Here is a 22,530-nt window from a genome sequence, read left to right on the forward strand (position 1 = left end):
ACAATCATTAATAAATTCCTGATGGTCTCTTGAAAGGTATGAATTTGGTCTTTCTACGGTCAAAACGAGAAATTTAACACATTCTGTTGAATCGGTATGTTTGACCGATCATAACAAAGACTTTTCCGAGGTGTACATCCTTAAGCCAGTTTTTTCTCACAACTATCATCGTTCCCAAAAACAGGCATAATGCATCGCCCTTCATTGAAAAAAAGCATACTTACATGTACAAGATAGTTTTTTTTTATACCAAACATTCGTTTACGCTCCTCCAATTATCTCATTATATCGTACCCGTAAACATATATTCACCTACAATTTTTCCTGTCGATGTGTAATTTTTTGTTTATAAATATGACCACAGAATTGAAAAAACATAATCAATTTATAAATAGATCATCAATAAAGCTGCAGTATGTTTGAAAATATAGAGAGGTGTTTAACAGAAAATTTTCTTTCAGCTGTCGTATCGTCGTTAGGAAGAGAACGTTATCAACGTTTCATGAGGAGGTAATGATGTATTAAAAACTCTTTATAAAAAAGTTAGTTAGCGAATGCGAAATATAAACAAAGTATATATTTACTGCATCAAATGCCATTTTGTCAGTTTAGGATCGATTAGTAATCTAACGAATCATAATATTTTGAGCCAAACAGGTAAATGTGCCGATAAAACACTTAAAAACGTAAAAATACCACTTTCGGCTAAATCAGGTTATGTATTTTAAATCGTATGAGTTCTACTTCTTCTCTGTAGAAATATACTACACCATATGGTCGTTTCAAAATCAATCTCTTACTCTCAGAATTTTTAGAAAAAATAAATCAAGACTAAAGAAGAATATTGGTGACTCTTCTATTATGAGAAAAAGCAAAAACAAATCATACAAGGGAGATAACTGGCACATTATATCTACTCAAAAGCATTCGAACGTGTCAACAGATTGGTTAAATACAGTATTGTTTCTAATCAAATATAAATGCATTGAAATACAATGTTATATGAAAACTGATACAATTGTATAAGGATTAAACTAGTTCTCTTTCAAACATTGATGAAGTAGTATGGAATGAATAATTGAGGTGAAAGAAAAAACTTTTTATTTCTCAGTAGCTGACACCAGTTAGTAAATGGGAAGAAACAAATGTCAACGGGGATATATCAAGATATAGATTATACAAGTATCCATCGAAGGATCATTAAAGGGAATCAAGCAAGCAGCTTCTAGCCCGAACACTAGTGCAAGAGCATCAAGTGAATAAGAAAACAATATAAATATGACTAAATTGAAACGCACTTTGTTATTGACTGTGATGTATAAATGCATAAGGCAGTTTGACCAAAAACGAAAATATTATATTACCGAGATCTTCATTCGTTGTAGAGACTTTGACAATTAAGACTGCCAGACCTACAATTTAAAACAAAACAAAAATATCAGCTATCTACCTTCATCCGTTCCAGGACATCATATTATCCAATAGCTTGGGATTGTATAATAAAAGGCATTTTTTCATGCTGAAACAATACAAATTTAATAGTTTCATAATTTAATTGTAAGCTGAACAATTATAGCTGTTAAATTCATGGTGTTAAATACATTGTATGCTTAAACCAATGCAATATCACAATACAGTGAAGGAAAGTATTTTGAAAATAACAGTTGCCTAATAGGGGAGAGTACTATTATCCAACGTAGACTTGTATAGCTAGTTTTTGTAACAAGTATGTGCCTAATATCGATTCTTTTCTGGATTTTTTTTTGTGAACAAGCGATGTATATTGATACTGCACACTACTTTTGTATCAGTTGTATATTTTTTTAAAGTCTCTGTCTGGAAGAAGATTAGTAGCTATTTTTTATAAGTACAATTAAGCATTGAACTGAGCGCGCATTATGTTGTTTGCTTGCAAACCTGTGTCATTCAAATAGATCATAAATACCATACAAAAACAGTTCAATACTTATATTAACGTTTTCACTGCCTTTTATGTTCTTTTTAACTTACAATTAATATATAAAATATTAAAAAAAATCCCGCCTTATCGACAAATCACACAAACTCGTTCCATAGTAGGAACAGCGTGTTGTCGCGTGCTGATTGGAAAACAAAGTTGTACTTTGAAATTTTAACAAACACTTCAATTGTATTCCACAATTCAGTATCAATACAATCGCGTATGATATGTCTATAGGCTGTTTTAAGTTTATCAATAGAAATCTGAGCTGAAAGTAAGATTTGAAATTGTTTCGATTTCTCCCCCGGAACAAATTACGCGCATGGAAAAATACAGTGTACAGCGGAATCCGACCTTGTCTTCCACGAGGGAGTTATTTTCAAAAGTTGAATGAGGAGAGAGGAAATTTCGAATTTGTGAATAATCCAGACGTGAATTTATTTGTTGATTGTATGGGAACCTGACTACAGACGCATGATACTGATAGCGTTTGAAGTGAGTGATCTTGCGACAGAGCACAAGGGTTCGTTACAAATGTATGAAATACATATATGCCTTTCTGATAAATTGCATTAGTGTTGAGGTTGTTTCCATTGCCGGCATTGGTTATTTCAACCGATCTGCATTTTGTACGATATTGCAGACGTTGGTCTTGTTTTTGTTGTAATAAAAGATTTACTTTTTAATATTTCCTTTTCTTTTACACAATTACAATTACATTGTCATGTCTCATGATGCCCAGCGATATTTCAGCAGCCGTCATGTTTGTTTACATTGGATAATTTAGTTCCGGTCGGTGTTGTATTAATACGATATACGATAAGAATTATGTCTCGTGGTGCATGGTATTTAAAGTTCCATCAACGACACAGCTTTCAAATAGCATATATAGTGGCAATGCCATGCAAATGTAAATATTGATGTATTACTGTGCAAACTATTATACCTTGCAATTTATTAGCTCTGATATGCATCGCATTGTAATAACTACTAATGTAAATTCTCATACTTATTTGGCTGGTACTGTTTGAATAAAACGTCCGGTAACCGTTTGGCAAGAGGAAAATAACAATAAGGAGAACAAGTTAAGAGAACATCAATAATTTTTGGGTGATATAATAAGTACGAAAATGCATTTAAAACGTATTACTTACACAAAGCATAAAGAATTACACGATGTTGACCTGAAAAGAAATTAAAAAATATTAAATAAAACAAAATCTTACAATAAATATTGACTATTATTATGAAACATCTGAATCATGATTGTTGTTAATGCAGAATTATTGACAAAATAACTCTATCTATAATTCTGACCACAATAATAAACGCTGTAAAAGATGGACGTCCAACATCTAGGAACACCGTATATTCAAACGAAGAGAGTGTCACACTTCTTAAGAACTTTGGATAATGTTTAATCATGTATCGACGAGTTTATTTCTTCACAATATTACAACAAGGATATGACGTCAAGAAATCGGGAACATTGCAATGCCACGATGAAGGAATTGTGACTTGTTTTTTTTTATTACTGAGCTAAATACTGTTTCCAGTCCGGGGTTGTAGGAAAGGGAACATCTGCCTTTGGGGTTTTCAAAATGGTGCAAAATCATCGGCAGGCCTCGGGTTTTACCAAATATGAAGTCCTTGGGCGGAATCCCTCTCTTACACCCTTAACATGAAATATTTACTATTGAGAAAGGACAGGAAAAAAATGTCAGTCACAAGAGTGCTGTAAGTATAGTTGTCTAATCTAACAAGGCACCAATATTACCGTGCATACATGGTGCGCACATCATCAGCACAAAGTGCGCACAGCGGTGCGATAAAACGCGTACATATGTGCGATAGAGTAACATCGGTTGATCGATATTACGAAATGAAAAAAACAATCCGGAAGGCTCGATTGAAATAAGGTTAATCGTATACGTGTTTAATATCCGATTGGTATATTTTGTACTTTAATCTAATTTAATGACTGTAAAACTGACCACAATAGAGTTGTACTATCAGGTATAGTACTAGTAAAAGTACGTAATGAAATGCATGAAGTTAACGGCCAAATAGAGTTCATCGATGATTTGACAGTTATTAAATTACAGCTGGATCTTACCTGTGTAAATTGTGTCTGTTAAGCTTTGTGTGGAAATTTCACACCTCCTTCACGGTGGACTAGTGATACAAAATATGTACCCGTTATCTGGTAATTAACAGGTAACTGGTAACAGGAAAGACGGTTTTGTTTACAATTTTTTGCGTGTATAGTACTATATATGTATGACCGTATATATACACACATGTCGATTGAGGTCGTTCCAAAAACTTTTTGTTCATGATGTTTCCAATACTTCTAGATATATAGATAGCCATGTACATGTAACTTTATCAGGAAATATACAAGTTCAAATGCGAAATCTTATCTATTCACCGGTCATTCCATAAATATATATGTATACAAATCTAGATACCTATATCGAAAAAATTACCGCACAGTTGTGCATATACTAATATTTACATTTCTACTGAACTTGGACTCACTATACCTACTTAACATTTTAAAGGTTATTTTTCAATGAACTTTTCAGTTGGCGTATGAATACATCAGCATATTATCAACCTGATTACTCTGTTATTCAGCGGAGAGCGGAAAGTAGTTCTATTGAAAGATTGTTTGCGATTATTTATTTTTTTGTCAGAAGTATTCAATGAACATCTTAATTTGCTTATTCATCTTACCAGGACGACGTCTCACAGTGAGTGATGACGTCATAAGTGTTGTTACCTTCCGTGGTGTAAGACTTGCACAAGACCAATATCTTAGAAATTATCCGAACAAATATCAAAATAGCTCTGAATGTAGATATAAGGATAGAATCTCATTTTGTTGAGGTTTATTGGGTATAAACCACAATGGGTTTTGAGACAAATTCAAAATGAACTGCTTCGCAGTTCATAAAATTTGTCTCAAAACATTGAGGTTTATACCCCATAAACCTCAACAAAACAGAATTCAATCCTTAATTATCGCACATATTTTCATTGTTTGCGATCCAAAACCTCTAGCTAGACATTCAGTGTATCACCTCTATGTTACACATAGTCTGTCTAGTTCTTACCCCAGACAGGTGTGAGCTATCCCTTTCTCTCATTTCCCTGTGTGTAAGGTGGAGCTGTCCAGAGTAAGAAAGGGTGTAGGAAATTTCTATCTTACATCCCATTGCACGTGATGTGGAATTTGGAACTCTCCGATGCCGCGATGCGGAAAAGGCGTCTTGATGAAACCTTTTACGATATTGCCCGTGAGGGCAATGCTCCTTTTATGTATGACATTGTTGACAGGGTTATGAGAGAAAAAAAATAACCCTCGAGGTAATAATGGGTATCTCAACCCTCGGGAGAAGATTCCTAAGCTGCAAGACAATCAGCGAGTCTCATGATTTACAACTTAAGTTTCTTCCCTCTCTGGTTGAGGTTTCCATATTCTCACCCTAAACTGGATAAAAGATTCAACAAAACACTCGTTTTCCTTAGAAATGATACGACGAATACCGCCAATGAAAGGGAATGAAATGGAATTGCATGAATAAGTTTTTTGGGGTACTAGTTTGGTGCAACTCGTGAAAGAACATTTAAACAGTATATGGGTAACATAATAAAAATATGTCCATTAAGAAATGTTTTGTAAGACATTGAGTTCTAAAAGTTTTAATGTAGAGGTGAAACTCTTACCCCTTTAGAGCATTATCGATTTATATCTTTTATATCGGTTGCCCTTTGCTTATAGGTTCCTCTGTTCCTATTTGTGCTGTGTTTCATCGCCTTTTATCTTTAGATAAAGCATTTAATCATACGAGCTGTCAACTTGAGTACAGAAGTATCGAAATTTAACTCGTCATGATAAAGATACTATATAAGTTACCTTTCATTGTGAATCCTCCCGGTCAGTTCTGTAAATGGTGTAATATTCCTCGCAAGTTATATTACGACTACAAACACATATGCCTGTGAAATTTCCCACTCTGTCCGACAGTGTTGTTCAGATAAACGTATCATCAAGATTTTATGAATCATATCTGTACTTGTTCATTCATCGTTATCAGGGAGTATAGCTTTATTGAGGTACACCACAGGGGAAATATATACCGGGATATTAGTATGTTTGGGCATATGCAAAAAGTGGGGAACTATTTTTAAATAAAGCGTTAAAGACAATATTATAAAAAAAATATGAATACATTATACAATGTAAATAAATAGTATATTATGTTTATATATATCAAGTATATTATTTCATATAATGTACAATGGAGATCATGATCTAGTTATTTATAAGACAATGAAATAAAACTGATGTCTTAAGATATGTACTTTATATGCTTTAACTGTTAGATAAGTAGGTTTGTCTAACATGTCACTCTTACGGTAATATGTATGTCATTTTCATATAGATATAACGCATATCATTAACAGTACAACACAATAAATGAATAGTCCTACACGTATTTGTTGTATAAGCTAATTTTTTAATTGCACTTTCGTTTATGTTCAATGGGTGATAACCATTTATTAACCAAAAGCCTTAGATTATGTGATGTTGTTGGCTAATGACATATCGCATGTTTTGTAAGTATATTCAGTCTTGCATATCTTTGATCTCAAGTAAATACTTTCTCGTACATTCAGGGGAAACTCTCGACGTGGTACATTCTATATATTTCAAATGGAAACTTGTGGAAGATTTAAACTATATTTTTCTCCAAACAGGAAAGCATTTTATAAAACTATGTTCATGTTATGAGAATTCAATAACTATATAACATACCACTTTTCTGAAGTTTTAATATAAAGGTTTTAGATGACATTAGTGTATATTTCTCTGATATGGAAACTGCCCGATTACAATCCAACATTTAATTACATCCACTTGACAATTGTGTCTGATATCGATAGCGACAGACAGTTATTATAATCTGATAGGACCCGATTTAATATGGGTTTTTTTGCAGGTACAGGAAATGTTTATTCTTCAGAGTGCCTGACTTTTGAAGACAAGATATATCAAATTCTGCATTTCACTTGTCTCTGGGACAGCAGTCATATCAGGTGGTTGATTAATGAATGATTTACGATGTAAACAGATACCTGTGTGCATCATCACACTCACATGAAATCATGAATTTAAACAATATTATAAAAATGAATTGGATCGCTATTGTCATTTCAAGTTGACTCACAGACTTGATTTTGTTCTTATTTTTGACGCTCTGGTATTATTGTCTTATACAACCTATGCAATAGCGAAATCCATGTACGTGGGTGTGAGTTAATTCTGTAGAGATATGTAGTAAATGAAAAATTTGCAATATCAATGTTTCTGATGCGAGAAATGTCGTTGGCTGTTTTGTTTGGATTCTTTCCCCGCTGAGAACCTCTTTGCTGTGTTGTATGACTACTTAATCAATAGATAGGGTATCGACATACATACCCAGGTAAGGGCGTAGTCAACTTAAATATGATATGAACCCAGACAAGCTCATTGCGGAAGTCCTTCATCCTAAGCACGGTGGGTGCATGAAGTGCCGGTATATCGATAACAACAGGTATTATATAGAAAAGTTACATTTTCGATTCAGATAAACACCAATATGTATAATAGACAGGTTCTTGTTATACCGTATAGCGGGTTATTTATGCGGGTTTAAATTTTCCCGATTTTGACACAAAAAAAGAATACCAAATTTACACAAATCATTATTCCGCGAGCTAGGCATGTGAATGAACTAATTGAGCGGAAAGACATTTGGCATATGTCAAGTTGTCAAGTTGTCATATGCGTAGGCTTTATAACGGGACATTGAGAAAAATAAGTAAGTGATCTAATCATCAACAAAACTATTAGCATGTGTGTTAAAATACATTTTAAAACATCATTACACTTGATGTATATAAGGGGGCCGCGCTGGCCAAGTGGTTAAGGCGTCTGCCATTCTGCTACCACTAGCCCTCCACCACTTGGTCGCAGGTTCGAGGTCTACGTGGGGCAGTTGCCAGGTACTGGTCTAAGGTCGGTGGTTGTTCTCCGGGAACTCCGGTTTTCCTCCACCACCAAAACCTGGCACGTCCTTAAATGACCATAGTAAATCCCAAACAAACCAAACAAACCAAATCTTTATGTATATGAATCATCACATTATTGACCCGCAAAGTCGTGAAAATATCATCCCGGCAAAACTACCCTGTTTTACGGTATGTCTAAAGTTCAACTGATAAAGGACATGATGTAATGTTTGTTTATGTCACCTAACTACGTCAATATCTACTCGACTTTTTAAATATGAGATTGCCCTAACTATCATAAGATCAGACTATTTCGTTGTTTTTTTTATCCTTTGTGACGTAATATTTATAAAAATTGATATAGAATATAACTAAGGAGTGAACGTGTTTTCGAGTAGCGATCATAACGCTTATCTATGCAAATTACATGATTTCAACTCCAGTTCTTTCTCGAAGGGTGATCTTGATAACTCTTCTGTTTATAATTTTCAACAAAAACCTAATTTGTACGTTTTGATTAATAACTTGAAATACGAAGCTAGAAACAATAGTTAGAACGTAGATGCAGAAATACAACAGTTAAAGTTTTGCGGCACCATATTGTGATTTCACCAATTAATGAATCGGGGATACTAAAGGTCAAGGTTATAAAACCCACGTGTTACGAGATACGTGTAAAATGTGCACAGTAATCTAGTAGCACGTGTGTATATTGAGATAGTGCAGGACACTGTTTATACTTTAACCTCATAATGCCTTAAAATTATTGTTGCAGCCAAAAGAAATGTAAAACAGCTAATTTATAACTTACATCCGATGACAAGTACTTGGTTCTATCATATTGCAATCCTCCCGACTTCCTATGATCTTTTTAACTTTGGTTTTATTTTTTCCTGTTTTGCCCAAATCATACCTTCCCTACACCATATTATTAGAAAGATATAATAAGCACATCATACTTCCCCTACATCAAATTACTAGAAATAAATAATTATCACATCATACCTTCCCTACACCATATTACTAGAAATATATAATAATCACATACATTATTCGGCTTTGTAATTTTATCTTTCATAATAATAATGTATTAGAAATATGTTAAATATCGTTCTCATTTTTACGGTTTAAAAATCATTAATATTACCATTCTGTTTAACTCAATGGTTCTAAAATACAACATCACTAGTATATTATGTCAGCTATATTCGCAAAGATGACATACACAGAAGTTAACAGAAGGTAAAATTGGAGACATAATTAAATGCATTCCACTCTACACAGCTATAAAGCTATACGTAGATACTAAACAACTGTACCTTTCTAACTTGACATTATCGCACTAATCTAGATAACAGATAACATGGGTCATGACCCTCAGCAAGTATTTAAATAAACATTAGTTTAGCTACACATCGTACAAATACGTGTCATATTGAATACAGGTGGATCAATGATAGGTTTAATTGTAGGGTTGGTTGTAATACATTTGGTTGTAGTAATAATAATGTGGGTAAATTAGTTGTAATGGAGTTGAACAAGTACTAGTTTTATTTCGCAAGAATAGAACTTATATAAGCAATCACACTGATGCAAGATCCATTTAGGGTGGTCGGATGGCGCAGTGGATACCCATCTTGCCTTTCACCAAAGCAACCGGGGTTCGATTCCCCGATCAGACGTGAAAAGGTATGTGGTTACCTGCCCGACCACGTGGGTTTTCTTCAGGTTATCCGGTGTCCTCCCACAGAAAGGCCTCCTGCGCGCAAACATCCAGGCCAACAAGAGTGATTAGTATAAGTTGGAAAAAAGTGTTGCATAATTGTTGTACAATGAATCAGGTTTATATATAAATAAGATCCATTCAATGTACAATTGCTTGGCTATCACCTTTTAGATGGAAAAGTGAAAAAGTCAAAAGCAGGCACATGTTATTCTTCAATATTGACAGTAACCATTACTGGACAGTATATAAGTAATGCGTCGAGGACAAATTGTTTTTAAAGCCCGTATTATTATCAAATACATTCAAGTCATTCCAGATAATGAACTCTTACATTTTCATATTCCATTTTAAAGTATGTACTAAATTGCACTGTAAGGGGTGGGACCAACTGCATGTGTATATAAATTATATCGGGTTGAGCCGAGAAATTGAAATATATCGTCACAAAGGTTCAAAGTTATCGATCAATACTTTTTATTCACATCGCGGCCATCTTTAATCGAAAACGAGGCTCGAAGCGCAAACATGTCGTCAGTGACACTAGCTTCAGCGATGACAGCTCCGTGGAGTAAAAATGTATCCAATGTTCCTCGTTTAAGCCAAGAATTAATAGAAAAATTGGCAAACCAGACTACCAGGATTCCCATCCCAAAACAACAAAAGGGCAATTTTATAGAGGGTTATATCCATGAAGTCGAAGGTAAGGTGGCAGTGCCCAAATCGGATCGGTACCCAAATTGGATCACTTTTTGCAAAAATGTCATATAAATTATATATATATCAAGGTCATCATAAAATGTTAATATGCTGACAAAAAAATATTCATTTAAAGCGTAAGTTACTGCAAAATTCAAACCTTGATCCGATTTAAGTCCCGACTTTCGCAAAAACCGGAGACGCTGATTGGTGACTTCAGAGCGTTCTATAAATATCTCAAGTGAGCCCCGGGTGCTAATTTCGTTTGTAAGAACACCCATCGATATTATTTCTTTGATACAACCATAAATGAATATAATTCCTCCTCAGATTTTTCAATGTTTGAAAAAACAAATGATAGTTTGGTGATCCGTTTTCTGGTACCTTAAGTCTTATGTTTACAATATGATGAATATACTGTAGCCTTATATGCCTAACGTTATGCTGATATGCAAGATCTATAATGAATTTCCTCCGAGCCTGATCGAGTTACATTCACCCAGTCACTCGGGATATTACAAGTTACTAACTATTTGTATTGTCATTTTCTTGATTTTAGTACAGATATGCCAGGATGTCGTATATGTGCAAGCAAGATATGTTCTTAATATCACATATTAAGAGTGCAATTAATTGAAATGTACTAATGACCATCTGCCTTTAACTCAGTTATTAAGTGTACAGAACAATAAGGAACTAAATAATTTATGCAAATTTATTTTTGAAGCAAACAATTTGAGATCAAGAAAACATGCTTATGTACAGTTGTAATGATATAAAATACATTACTACATGATCTAATGATTATATGTACCCGTGCTTTTTATACAGCATTCTCTTTGGACTGATAGTACGCAATGACATATCATGTACCGGTAATTGGATTGATTAGCTGATGAGCATAATTGCTCAAGGCCTAATAAAGAACTTGAACTTGAACTTGAATGAAGTTTTATCTTTACATTCTTGTTGCATGAGAAAACCAAGTAAAATGTATAGGGTCAAAAGAAAAATAATGTTAAAAACCATACTGTATTGAATATGATGAATTGATTTATTTGTATTTGAACTTTATCTAAAACAATAAACAATAAATTTACCTTTCTAACTAAATAAAACTTTTGAAATGAAGGCAATGTACATCTTCGTTTATTAGTGTAATACAGTAACTTCTTCTCATAACCACTCATACATGTGTACTTAACTCTAAACAGTTAAGAACAAAAATGGTTTTCATTTTCCCAACTGACCTTTAAAATTCCCTTCAGACTCTACTAGGAGTTTTATACTTTCTATTCAAATATGTGTTACTTTTAAGTTTTCCCAAGTGTTAGATTTTATCCACATTACATACAGAGTTAAGTAAAGACATGTATATAACATTTTTAAATTTTCAAAAAAAAGCAGACTTATCAACCCTCAATTTTTCAACAGTGAAAGTGAAAGCCAACACATTATTTTTTAACATTAAAGTGACTGACAAACTTCAAAGTGCATGTACGTTAATGTTTCACAAACAAAATAAAGGAAAATTTATCTAAAATATCATTTACTACAAAATCAAAGGGAATGGAAAGTGAAATGCATCATTTCGACTTGAAATCCAAAGAATTGTTTGGTACCTAATGTCTTTTTAACACAAACTAGAACAATGGCCCTCTAAAATTTGTAAGTATAGAACGAACTGTCCATATCTGGTTAATAGATACAGCCATTGTCAGAGGGATAACTCCATCAAAAATGTGATATTCTTGTATACGTCTAATTGCCCGTTCGACATGAATACGAAGTCTAGCTATTTCATGTGTTTTTTCAACCTCAGCTTTAGTAAACTTGCCCTTTTCACCCTGAATCAGCCATAACTTCATCATTTGGCTCTATTAATTCCAATATACCAGAAAGAACAGTTAAAGCTTTGTCAGATACACAGTCAGTGTACAAAGAACTCACAAATGATACAAGTCCACATGGTGTAATTCCAATCAAGCTTTTAAATGTTGTGTGACTTTTGTAATTAGAATAGGTTTCTGAATTCATAACTTTTGAACTATGTGTTTGTACTTTACCCAATTCTTGTTTTTGGATAAGTGTCTCTAGAGGCGGCTGGCATATTACTGTCTATTACATGGCGAAATTGGTAAACTACCAAGCATCGTGTACAAGTAATTAGACCATGTTATCAACATTCTATTCACAGAAGACTGAGATATACTAAATCTCACTGCAAGGTCAAGCTGCGGGAACCGTAGCTTCTATGTCCGAATTTTTATTTCTTTTTTTATTGTTATCGGACCATAGATAACAATAAAAAAAAATCGGACATAGAAGCTACGGTTCCTGCAGCTATGCAAGGTCCTGCTCTGGGAAACCTTGACGAACTAAACTTAATGGTTTAAGTATTTAAAGAATGTCTTTGCATTTGACTCCACCTGATCATAGTAGATGTTGTTGGCTGCAGTCCAATACATATACTTTTCAATGTTTCATAATCCTTGAATCCAGTATAAAAGTTAATCATCTGTTGATCAGTGCTAAAACGATCCAAAGAAAAAAACACTGTTATCAACCATATCAAGCTGATTTTTCAAATTACTGATTTCCTGCTTGGCAGCCTCCAGCTGATCATCCGCGGATTGTGGTGGACTGCTGTAATCATGATCCTTAGAGGCTGTTGGGGAAGGACCAGTGGTGTCTGAATCACAGATATCTGAGGCTTGATCTCCTTGAACTGGAGTGTGTAGATCAATGTCATGATCAGGAGACCTGAAAATTCATATTTAACATTACTAACAAATACCATTTAAATTTTAATCTCAATTAGATTGATAACTTTAAGATAGATGTGTGCAATTATGACTTTAGAAACTAATAAAAGGTTGAAGATGCCTCGGTTTTTCAATTGTCTTGTTCGAATGACAGATAGGGAGGCAATGACGATAAATCATCTTAAAAGATATGAGCTGACAGCCGGGATCGAACCCAGTTAGTCAGAATATAAATTCTGTGTGATGCAAAGGCACTGGACCAACCTGCCTCTAAACAGACAGGAACCGAACAAATGGATTAGTTTAATCAGATTGAAAAACAATCTGCCCCCAAATAATTATTTTCACTTCGCGGATTGATACAGTTTGCAAAAAAAAATCTTTTCATATCCTGATGAAATAAAATAAATCAACCTCAATGCTTAAATTCATAAACTATATTGTAGATCTTACATGTACTTTAGTGTTCGACGCCTTTGTTTTACTGGAGCTTTCCAGGGAAATACACTTGGTACACTTCCAGGTCGAAAGAACCTTTTGCCTGTTAATATCTTTTATTTCTCAATGTCTAGAAAGTGTGCAGAACAAACCCTTGTGGCATCTGATATCTGAAATTTAAAAACAGTAATAAGCAAAACTCCAATACACTGTATGATTATTTTCTCTATCTGCATGAATGTGAGTTATTACATTACAAGACTTGGTGTTATTACACTGTGGTTTGGTACACTAAACTACTTAAAATATAATAAGTCTACTGTCTCTGCAGGTCAACCCGTAGACTACATTTTGATGAAATTCATTCTAAAACCTTTATTTTAATATGACAAAATCCTTTCCAAGTTGTCAAGTACACACAGTAAGACATGGTCACTGGGGTAATATATAAACTAAACATGTTGTTTAGGATTCAGAATATAGGCCTATATATTTTACATTTTTTTTAAAAAAGCAACTGAACAAAAACATTCTTCTGTTTTGTTTCATTTTCAAAAATATTTAACTGGTGCACTTTTGCTCATAAAAATATGTCTATTTAACATATGCTATACTTAAATGGGTCACACTCACAGCACACAAACATATCAGACACTCGTTACAAATGTACTACATGCTAATGCTATAGTTACTGATCAGCTGATAGTGATATGGGTCACAACGCACATAAACATACCATGTTTTCATATTCATTTTATACTGAAAGTGAGACATTTCTGTAGAATGCCTCAAGTGTACTGAAATGTGTCATGCAGCACACAAACATGTTTGTAACAAGCCCATGTGCTTGATTCGAGCTGCATTTGTACTTACGTTGAAATTTGAACCCAGATCTCTCCTAATTTTGATTAGCCATTCCTTTCTTTTAAGTTTATCAGTCGGAAGTTTGTGAAACGACCATTTCTTCTTAGGATCGTAGCGTGAATCATTTGAGCACATCGGCACGTAGCAGTGATAAGCAGAGCCAGAGCTCACCATTTTGTTTGTATACCGAGCCTCGTTTTGAAAATCGATTCCGCAAATATCCGTATTTGTACTACATCTTGGACTCTCCAATAGCTTTAAGCCACTTTGCTTTATCATCTTACCGTTTCGTTTCCAACGTCCAATTTGTTCTCATTAAGAGATAAGCTCCTCTGCCCTGTGAAATGACATTTTAGGTTAAGACAAAGACTGCTTAACATATCAGAACCGTAAACGCTGTGGTTATAGCGTTATTGCAGGTATAAAAAAGAGTAAACTCTGTATGTCTGTCCGTCCATTCAAGCGTCCATTAGAGACAACATCTGATCATAGCGGGCGTCTATACGTTTAACAACACCAGGACAAATATAAACAAAACAATATTCTTTAATCTAAGCGATTTTATTTAGCAATAAGTTGTATTTAATTGATGTAATTTGAGTTTAAACGGTAATAATTTGCATAAAATACATGTAGCAGTACACAATTAGGAAAGCCATTTTGAAGAATTAAGTAAGCTGAAGGAAAAGCTAAACACCAAGTGTACCATGTGGCAATTTCGTCCATTTAGATCTCATCAATGGTAATTGAGTTAAAAAAAAAACAAGGAAAATCAAGACCTACAACATTTGTATAGCAAAAAGTGAAAAGGTGCCTACAACATTTTTAATAACGATACATTTATTCTGTACGTAAACAGCGTCGACCACCCGGTGACAAACAATAATCTTTAGAATAATATAGTTAGGAAACACATATTTAGAATAATGCATTTCGATGCTGGAAGTCAACCATTTTTGATTAATTTATTTAATTTGCTTTACAGAAGTTTAATGAACAAATCATCTTAAGAAAATCAAATAAATACATTTAATAACGTTTCATAACGATTTGTTAGTAAAAGTCGATAAATCAACAGATGTATATCATAAAATATTAAAAATATACATATAAATTGACGTTCAATGTAAGTTAATCATTAATTAAATGCTTAACATATTTCAACCAATACACGTCTAAATGCTTTATGCTTTACTTTATATATCCAAGCACGATTGAGATTGGTATTCAGGCAGCAGTAAAGATAGACAACTCATTCAACGAATTGAAAATCCTTATATTATTGACAACAGTTTAAATAAATCATTTTTGAAAAGAAAACCGTACCTTTGTTTTTTTTTAATAAAAAAAATCAGGATGAAATAAACAAAACGTCAACTACAAGCAACTGAGCTAAATGATCAACGAAAACTCTGGTACAGTCGCGCTTCAATTACATCAAACAACGAAATTAAGGGAAAGTTCCTGTATGTTAGAAAACAAACAGTGGAATTCTTGCAGCGGGACAGGGATCCTTAACTATAATTACTGAGTCATTAACTTAATTCAAAACATATAATTTCGTCGAAAACCCTTGAAATGACTTAATTATCTATTTTACTTCACAAAATGTCAAATCTAGCGTCAAACGGAAAATGATAATGTCGTTAAGGACGCAATAAGAAAGCCACTATAAACATTATATGATATATATTAAAGAAAATGAGAAGATGAATATGTCACAGATCTAATCTAATGCATTCGTGAAGTTTCCAGAATATTATAATAGGCTACAAAAGGTCAGGAAGGTTTTACATATATTTTGAAAGGTGGCTTCCCTCTACTTTGTATGAACAATGAAAAATTGTTAAACTACCGCTTGATTCGCCTGAATTATAATGCGTTTGTTACCAACAAATCTACTTCTAAAATGGCATTAGTATTCTTATTTCAGTGGAGTCAACAGTGACTTTATGAAAACTTTTTGGTTACATACTATCTGTGTGTTTGATCCATTTAATCTGATTTATGTTTTAAATTGTGGCACTAGAATGCGCAGAATTCTATTTCATAGATCTGACATATGTTAATTCTTTCATATCAAAACATCAAAACATGTAACTGTAAATAAAACCAAATAAAATATTATGCATCTTTAACCAGTATCTGTTCTTTTTATCATGTAGATATATATATAGTAACAAATTACATAAAATTATACTACTTGATATATATGGTTATAAAATTGTATGTAGAAATTTGTATTATGAGTTATGCTATGCATCATACCAAAAAGGTATAGATCGGTCACCGTTATATTTTACAAAGACATTCCCTACACATCTTTCCTATCTTTAAGATAAACGCACAAATGATGTTTAAAGAACAAGATAATAAGACAAAAAGAGCAAAAAAAAATTAAAACAAAAAAAATATAGCAAAAATTGAAACAAAAGCATAATAATTACACATATTTTCAAGAGTATTAAATACTCATATGGTCATTCAAAGAAATTAAATCGCCACAAAGGTTTCAACAAATCAACAAAAAATACTCATTGTTTTAAAATACATTACATGTTACCGTATTAAAAATCACACAACGATTTCAACAAAACATCAAAAAATATTTTTTAAATGCTGACATGTAGTCATGTTAAAACTCACACAAACTGAATTAACTTAATACAACTACACATTTTTAATGCTTTTATTTCTGTAATATACTCTTGCTTCAGTGCAAAACAATTTTCAAATTATTGATATGTGACAGATATAATTTCACCCACTTCTTGCCCCGCAAGGAGCAATGTTTTGATCTCACGATTCACAAAAGATCTGTGCAATATGTTTTAATTTTGAGCATCAAAACTATAACAATGAATGAATCAACAGTACCTTTGAGACAATCTATATTATTAATTCAATTTAAGCTTACATGTAGTTCATAAAAGCCAATATACTACGTACTCATTTTATAATCAGTCAGATTAAATAAGTTGCTTTATATGAGCTTTTTCTCCAAAGTATTGCTGATGTAAATCGCTTATTTTTTACGAGAATATTATTTTGGGTTGATTTGCAAGCACAGGTATTTGCCTATTTGACTATTTCTCGCACATCTGAATTACAACCTTAATCACTAGAAAGTTTGCAAATCTAAAAAAAAAAAAGCTACATATGTAGCAAAATATTGCGTCATAGTTCAAGAAATAAAGCACATGCAAAACATAAATAATTGACAGTATAAACGACTGTCTTTCAAATGTGTAGTTTAATTTATAAGGATAAACACAAAAAGTCTATTCAGAGCTTCACCTCAGAAGAGGTTATATTTAACACATAACAACCTGATCATATGTTGGAATTACATATTTAAATCAATTCTCAATCCTGAAGCGGATAAGCATACTAAATTATTTTCGAAGATATTTTTTAAAACTTTCCATGTGGTACACTCTGAACTGTGTCTGACGTCAGTCTATTTATCGGTATCTGAAAAAGCAATATAACCACAATGTAAGTTTCAGTATGTGATACATGATAAACTTTATCTATCTCTATTTGACCAAAGCTATGAACATTGCTACAACATATATCATTTAACTCTTAACAATGTGGCAACGCTGAAGAAACTAACTTGTATAATCCGACGTTAGTAATGATAGATACCCATATTAAACCGAAATTAATTTTTACTATTTCTATCGTAGGAATTAATCTTTTTTTAAATTATCCATTTATAAGTATTTCAGCAATTGTAAAATGATTAAATCTCATGATGAGCATTAAAACGATACAATTATCTTATTAATAATGACAGATTAATAATAAATGAATGCTTCATTAATTGAAAATTGATTATAATAACTACTTAGCATAGAAACGATCACAATACCTCGTTTTATGTTTTTATTGAATTGTTGTTTCAAGTCGTTTTAAATTTCATTCCAATGAAAATATATCACTATGCTAAAATACATAACTCAGTATGTATTATTCATCAAAGAAAAAGACAGAAAGAAAATAAATTAATTAAAATTATCAGTCAAATCCTTGTAGTTGGTTGAAACATTAGGGATATTTGTGATTGATATAAACATCATGACATCGTCCATGATATTCTAAGTATACAGAGTATTATGTAAAATGTATTTTTGATATGAAAAAAAAAACCACTACGAATATCTGTGTTTTCATATGTTCATATGTGAGGGGTATCCCGATATCGTACCGGCAATATCACCGGCGAAAGCAAAATATCATTTTAATTTCGTGAAATCCGTAAATCAGCCAATTATTTGTTTGGCGTTATTTCTCGTTATAACATTGCAGTGCTATTAGTAAAATGATGGAAATGTGAGGTTCATACAAATACTTTAATCAGCTTCAGATGTATAAGTAGAAAAAGTGGGGCGTAAAGCTAGCTGTTAAGAAAAACTTGTCCAAAAGTTCTTTTTTAAAATCCTTAGGTTATACGAAAATATTATACAGATGTGTATACTGGAAGTATTTGTTGCCGGTACGATATCGGGATACCACTAACGATGTCAAAATAAAACAAAAAGTTATATTTACCCATATGTGCTTACCGCATTTCTTATGAGCTGCGGTCGTCTGATTGCGTACTGAAATGACACAAAGGAGTAATTTTGTATTATATCATCTCAAAAATAAACGCATAACTATTTCAGAAAAGAGGAACATAGTATCAATATTAAGAATGATTTTTTGTTTCATACACTTAGCTTAACGAGAAAAACATATCCTTTGAAATTACCTTCTTATTAATAAATTTTATAAAATGAACCATTGAAGGGAACTACTCAAGTTCATCATAATAATCACAAGACTAGTATACAAATAATACTTGTATCCTATTGTTCTCAGCACAAACCTAGATAATTTCGCCACAACTACTTTCATTGTACCATTTGTTCGATGGCGGGGCATCTTTCATGCAGTGTGGTATATTACATTTTGCTATTCACCTCGTTTAGCTAGAACGCAAACGGAATATCATTAATATTAACATCATGTTCCATTGAAGAACTTAAACATTCACGATTTAGATCCCCCTGGAGCATTCACATATGATTTATTTCATATTCTAAACATTAATATTATTAATCTAAGTTTCTAACTAATAACACTATTGTATGAATTTGAATTACCGGCTGTTCTGTGTTGACCATATCGTGAAAGGGATGATGCTCCATCTCTTGTTTCCTATTATATGATGGAGGCTTGGAAGCGAGATCCTCAACTTGAGACGTAGTTTCTGTTCTCTTTTCAGGACTCGACATGTTAGAGGGTTGGTACACCAATGCCTAAAATGAGTAATATTATAGGTGATTTAGTAAATATATATATAGTTTCTGACGCACAAAAGTTAATTATGAGATTATTGTTTGGTGAAAATTGTTTCAAGTGCCACCCTTATTTCAAGAAATTGCTCTTTTTCCTTTTGTTTTGGTTTTCGCTGGATTTTTCTCGTATGTTGGCATTAGGCCAATTAGAGTTACATGTAGCTATGTTGGCACTCTTTGATTCACTTGAAATAATGAAATATAACACTACATATGTATTAGATTGAAATGATGTAAACCTTTAGAATTATTGAAAAGATCTTTTGTCATTTATCGGGTAGGACTCAAACTTAACATGATAACGCAATTTTGCTTACTTTAGCTAAGTATCAGTAAGAGTAGTATGTTCTAATTCAACTATAGTGTATAAATATGTTGATTATTTGTAGAATGTATGAGTATCCGCAAACAGACTACAAATGTAATGGACTGTCAGGGCAATCCGATTTGGTAATGGTATCATCAAAAATAAGTAAACAACTGACCTTTGACCTACTTTCGGGATCGTTGAGCACTCTATAGTATCTTCCTTCATCATAAGCCAGCTCGTCCTCGTATATGTTATCCCTGTCCGAGCGTTCCCCGGGGTAGTATTTATCGTGTCTTCCCTGCTGGTGGTAACTGTTAAGTGGACGGTACATCGGGTTAGTCTTCCCCATACCATCCATCGGCACGTTCTCGATCTGGGAGTTATCCTTCCTTATCTCTTCAGGGTCGGGCAGTTTTTCACTTTGAAAATACACTGATTTTTTTCATTTAGTTCTAGCCACATCCATTTCATTTCATCATATTTTATTGAGTAAACAATAGGATTGAACAGCAGGCTAGGCCTATATAATTTCTCTCCTTAGGTTGACATGACAAAGACAAAGATGAAACGGTTCGTTAGAAAATATTGATGCAAATTATATATTATAAGGAGCATAACTCCCAAGTCTACATATAGCAGATGATATAGGAGAGATAAATCAATGTATGTGTCAATCATATATAAATATTTAATTCATATCTTGACTACAAATATAATGGACGGTCAGGGCAATGGCATTTGGTAATGATATTATCAAAAATAAGTAAACAACTGACCTTTGACCTACTTTTGGGATCGTTGAGCACCCTGTAGTACCTTCCGTCATCATAAGCCAGCTCGTCCTCGTATATGTTATCCCTGTCCGAGCGTTCCCCGGGGTAGTAGTTACCGTGTCTTTCTTACTGGTGGTTACTTCTATGGGGACAGTACATATGGTTGGTCTTCCTCATACCATCCATAGGCAAGCTCTTGATCTTTGATTTACTCCTCCTGACTTCTTCTGGATCGGACAGCTTTTCACTTTAAGTGTAAAAAAATGACCGGAAAACAAATTAATTCATAACGACAATAAAAGAACTGGAAGCAAAAGGCGGTCGCACATTATGTAGGATATAGTAAACAAATGACAACATATTCCACTGTTCTAAAGATTTTTGCATAGTCCCGCATAGATTGTTTTAATTTCTCAAATTTCACTGAACGAGTCAGACAAAACAAATACCGACCTGACGTAATAATGTACATGATTCACAACATTTCGATTCGGATAACCCGTGAATCTTTCGACACATGGCATGCAAGTTCCATTTTTGTTATTTACTCTATTACAATATATGAAACAGACATTCTAAATAAAAAAAACTACATTTTTATCAATTTGTTAAAATGTGCCCATGGGCTTGAACTTGAATTTGAACTTGAATTTGCCAAATTTACTTCCTTTAGCGTACATATTGATTTCGACGAACAGTATCTAAAAACTAGCATGGGGCTATTTTTTAATAAATAACATCTTATCACCAATATCTGATATTTTAATAATTTCTCAGTAGTTTTTCCATTTCGTTTGGGTCTCCACCTAGCGCCCAGGAAGATAAAAAGTAGAAGAAGACATGCTGTGACAGCCCCTGCAGAGGCGCCTATGATGGCTGTGTTTTTCCCGCTAAAGAAAACCATTACCTTCTCTTCGCATGTGTCACCTTTATAAACATACGTGGAATCTTCTAGGCATCTGTTCGAAAAAAAATACAACACGAGAATACAGAATCGGGAATAAACCCGTTATTTGAAACACAAATCGATAAAACCGGTGCAAAGATATAAACAAAAGATTTACATGGTGACCATTGAAAAATACAAGGAAAGCCAGAAGGTGTTTCATCGACGACAACCTGAATGTAAATAAAAGTCAAATCCAAATTACGTCACGTGTTCAGAGAACTGGGGAATGACAACGAAACATTATGGCACGTTAATGAGCAAAGTAAACAGATATAGACCTTCATACGGAACAAGGACACAAAATAATATTATTATTGGAACCATAAAGCTTGTCCAAAGTCTTCATTGATATGCATATGTCATGTTTGTGTAAATATGTTTTATATAGTGCAATCTTTGAAAATAAGAATATACATTTCATTAATACTTCACTAAAAAAATGGAGGAACGTATTCATCTTAGCTAGCGAAATATACACTTAGTAAGAAACATGATGACGACCATAAAACTTACCGTCAATAATTGACATCTTTCACAGAAAAAATGAAATTCGGATCAAGGTCTTGAATAACAAATTAACTACGACATGAAGCGTTATTACACTATAAAAGGTAGATGAACGTCACCATTCTCACCTTTAA

General features: G+C 33.2%; 1 protein-coding gene across 1 annotated transcript; it reads right to left on the minus strand.

Moving 5' to 3' along the window:
• Positions 1 to 16,895: 16,895 nt before the first annotated feature.
• Positions 16,896 to 20,525, minus strand: LOC110461082. Its single transcript, XM_021514367.1, has 4 exons — positions 20,343 to 20,525; positions 19,663 to 19,818; positions 19,081 to 19,116; positions 16,896 to 17,983 (listed from the first exon to the last, which is right to left on the minus strand). The coding sequence occupies exons 1-4, from the start codon at positions 20,523 to 20,525 to the stop codon at positions 17,924 to 17,926; spliced, it is 435 nt and encodes a 144-aa protein (XP_021370042.1). The 3' UTR covers positions 16,896 to 17,923.
• Between the last annotated feature and the right edge of the window lie 2,005 nt (positions 20,526 to 22,530).

The sequence above is a fragment of the Mizuhopecten yessoensis genome, unplaced genomic scaffold (assembly GCF_002113885.1).
Source record: "Mizuhopecten yessoensis strain PY_sf001 unplaced genomic scaffold, ASM211388v2 scaffold10565, whole genome shotgun sequence".
Taxonomy (NCBI): Eukaryota; Metazoa; Mollusca; class Bivalvia; order Pectinida; family Pectinidae; genus Mizuhopecten; species Mizuhopecten yessoensis.

Excerpts from the sequence above, each read along its gene's own strand:
- LOC110461082 (XM_021514367.1), bottom strand. The coding sequence starts at position 20,525 with ATGGATGGTATGGGGAAGACTAACCCGATGTACCGTCCACTTAACAGT. Across the intron at positions 19,819-20,342 it reads ATCCCGAAAGTAGGTCAAAG|GCATTGGTGTACCAACCCTC; the intron begins GTCAGTTGTTTA and ends TACTCATTTTAG. Across the intron at positions 19,117-19,662 it reads TGGTCAACACAGAACAGCCG|TACGCAATCAGACGACCGCA; the intron begins GTAATTCAAATT and ends GTGTCATTTCAG.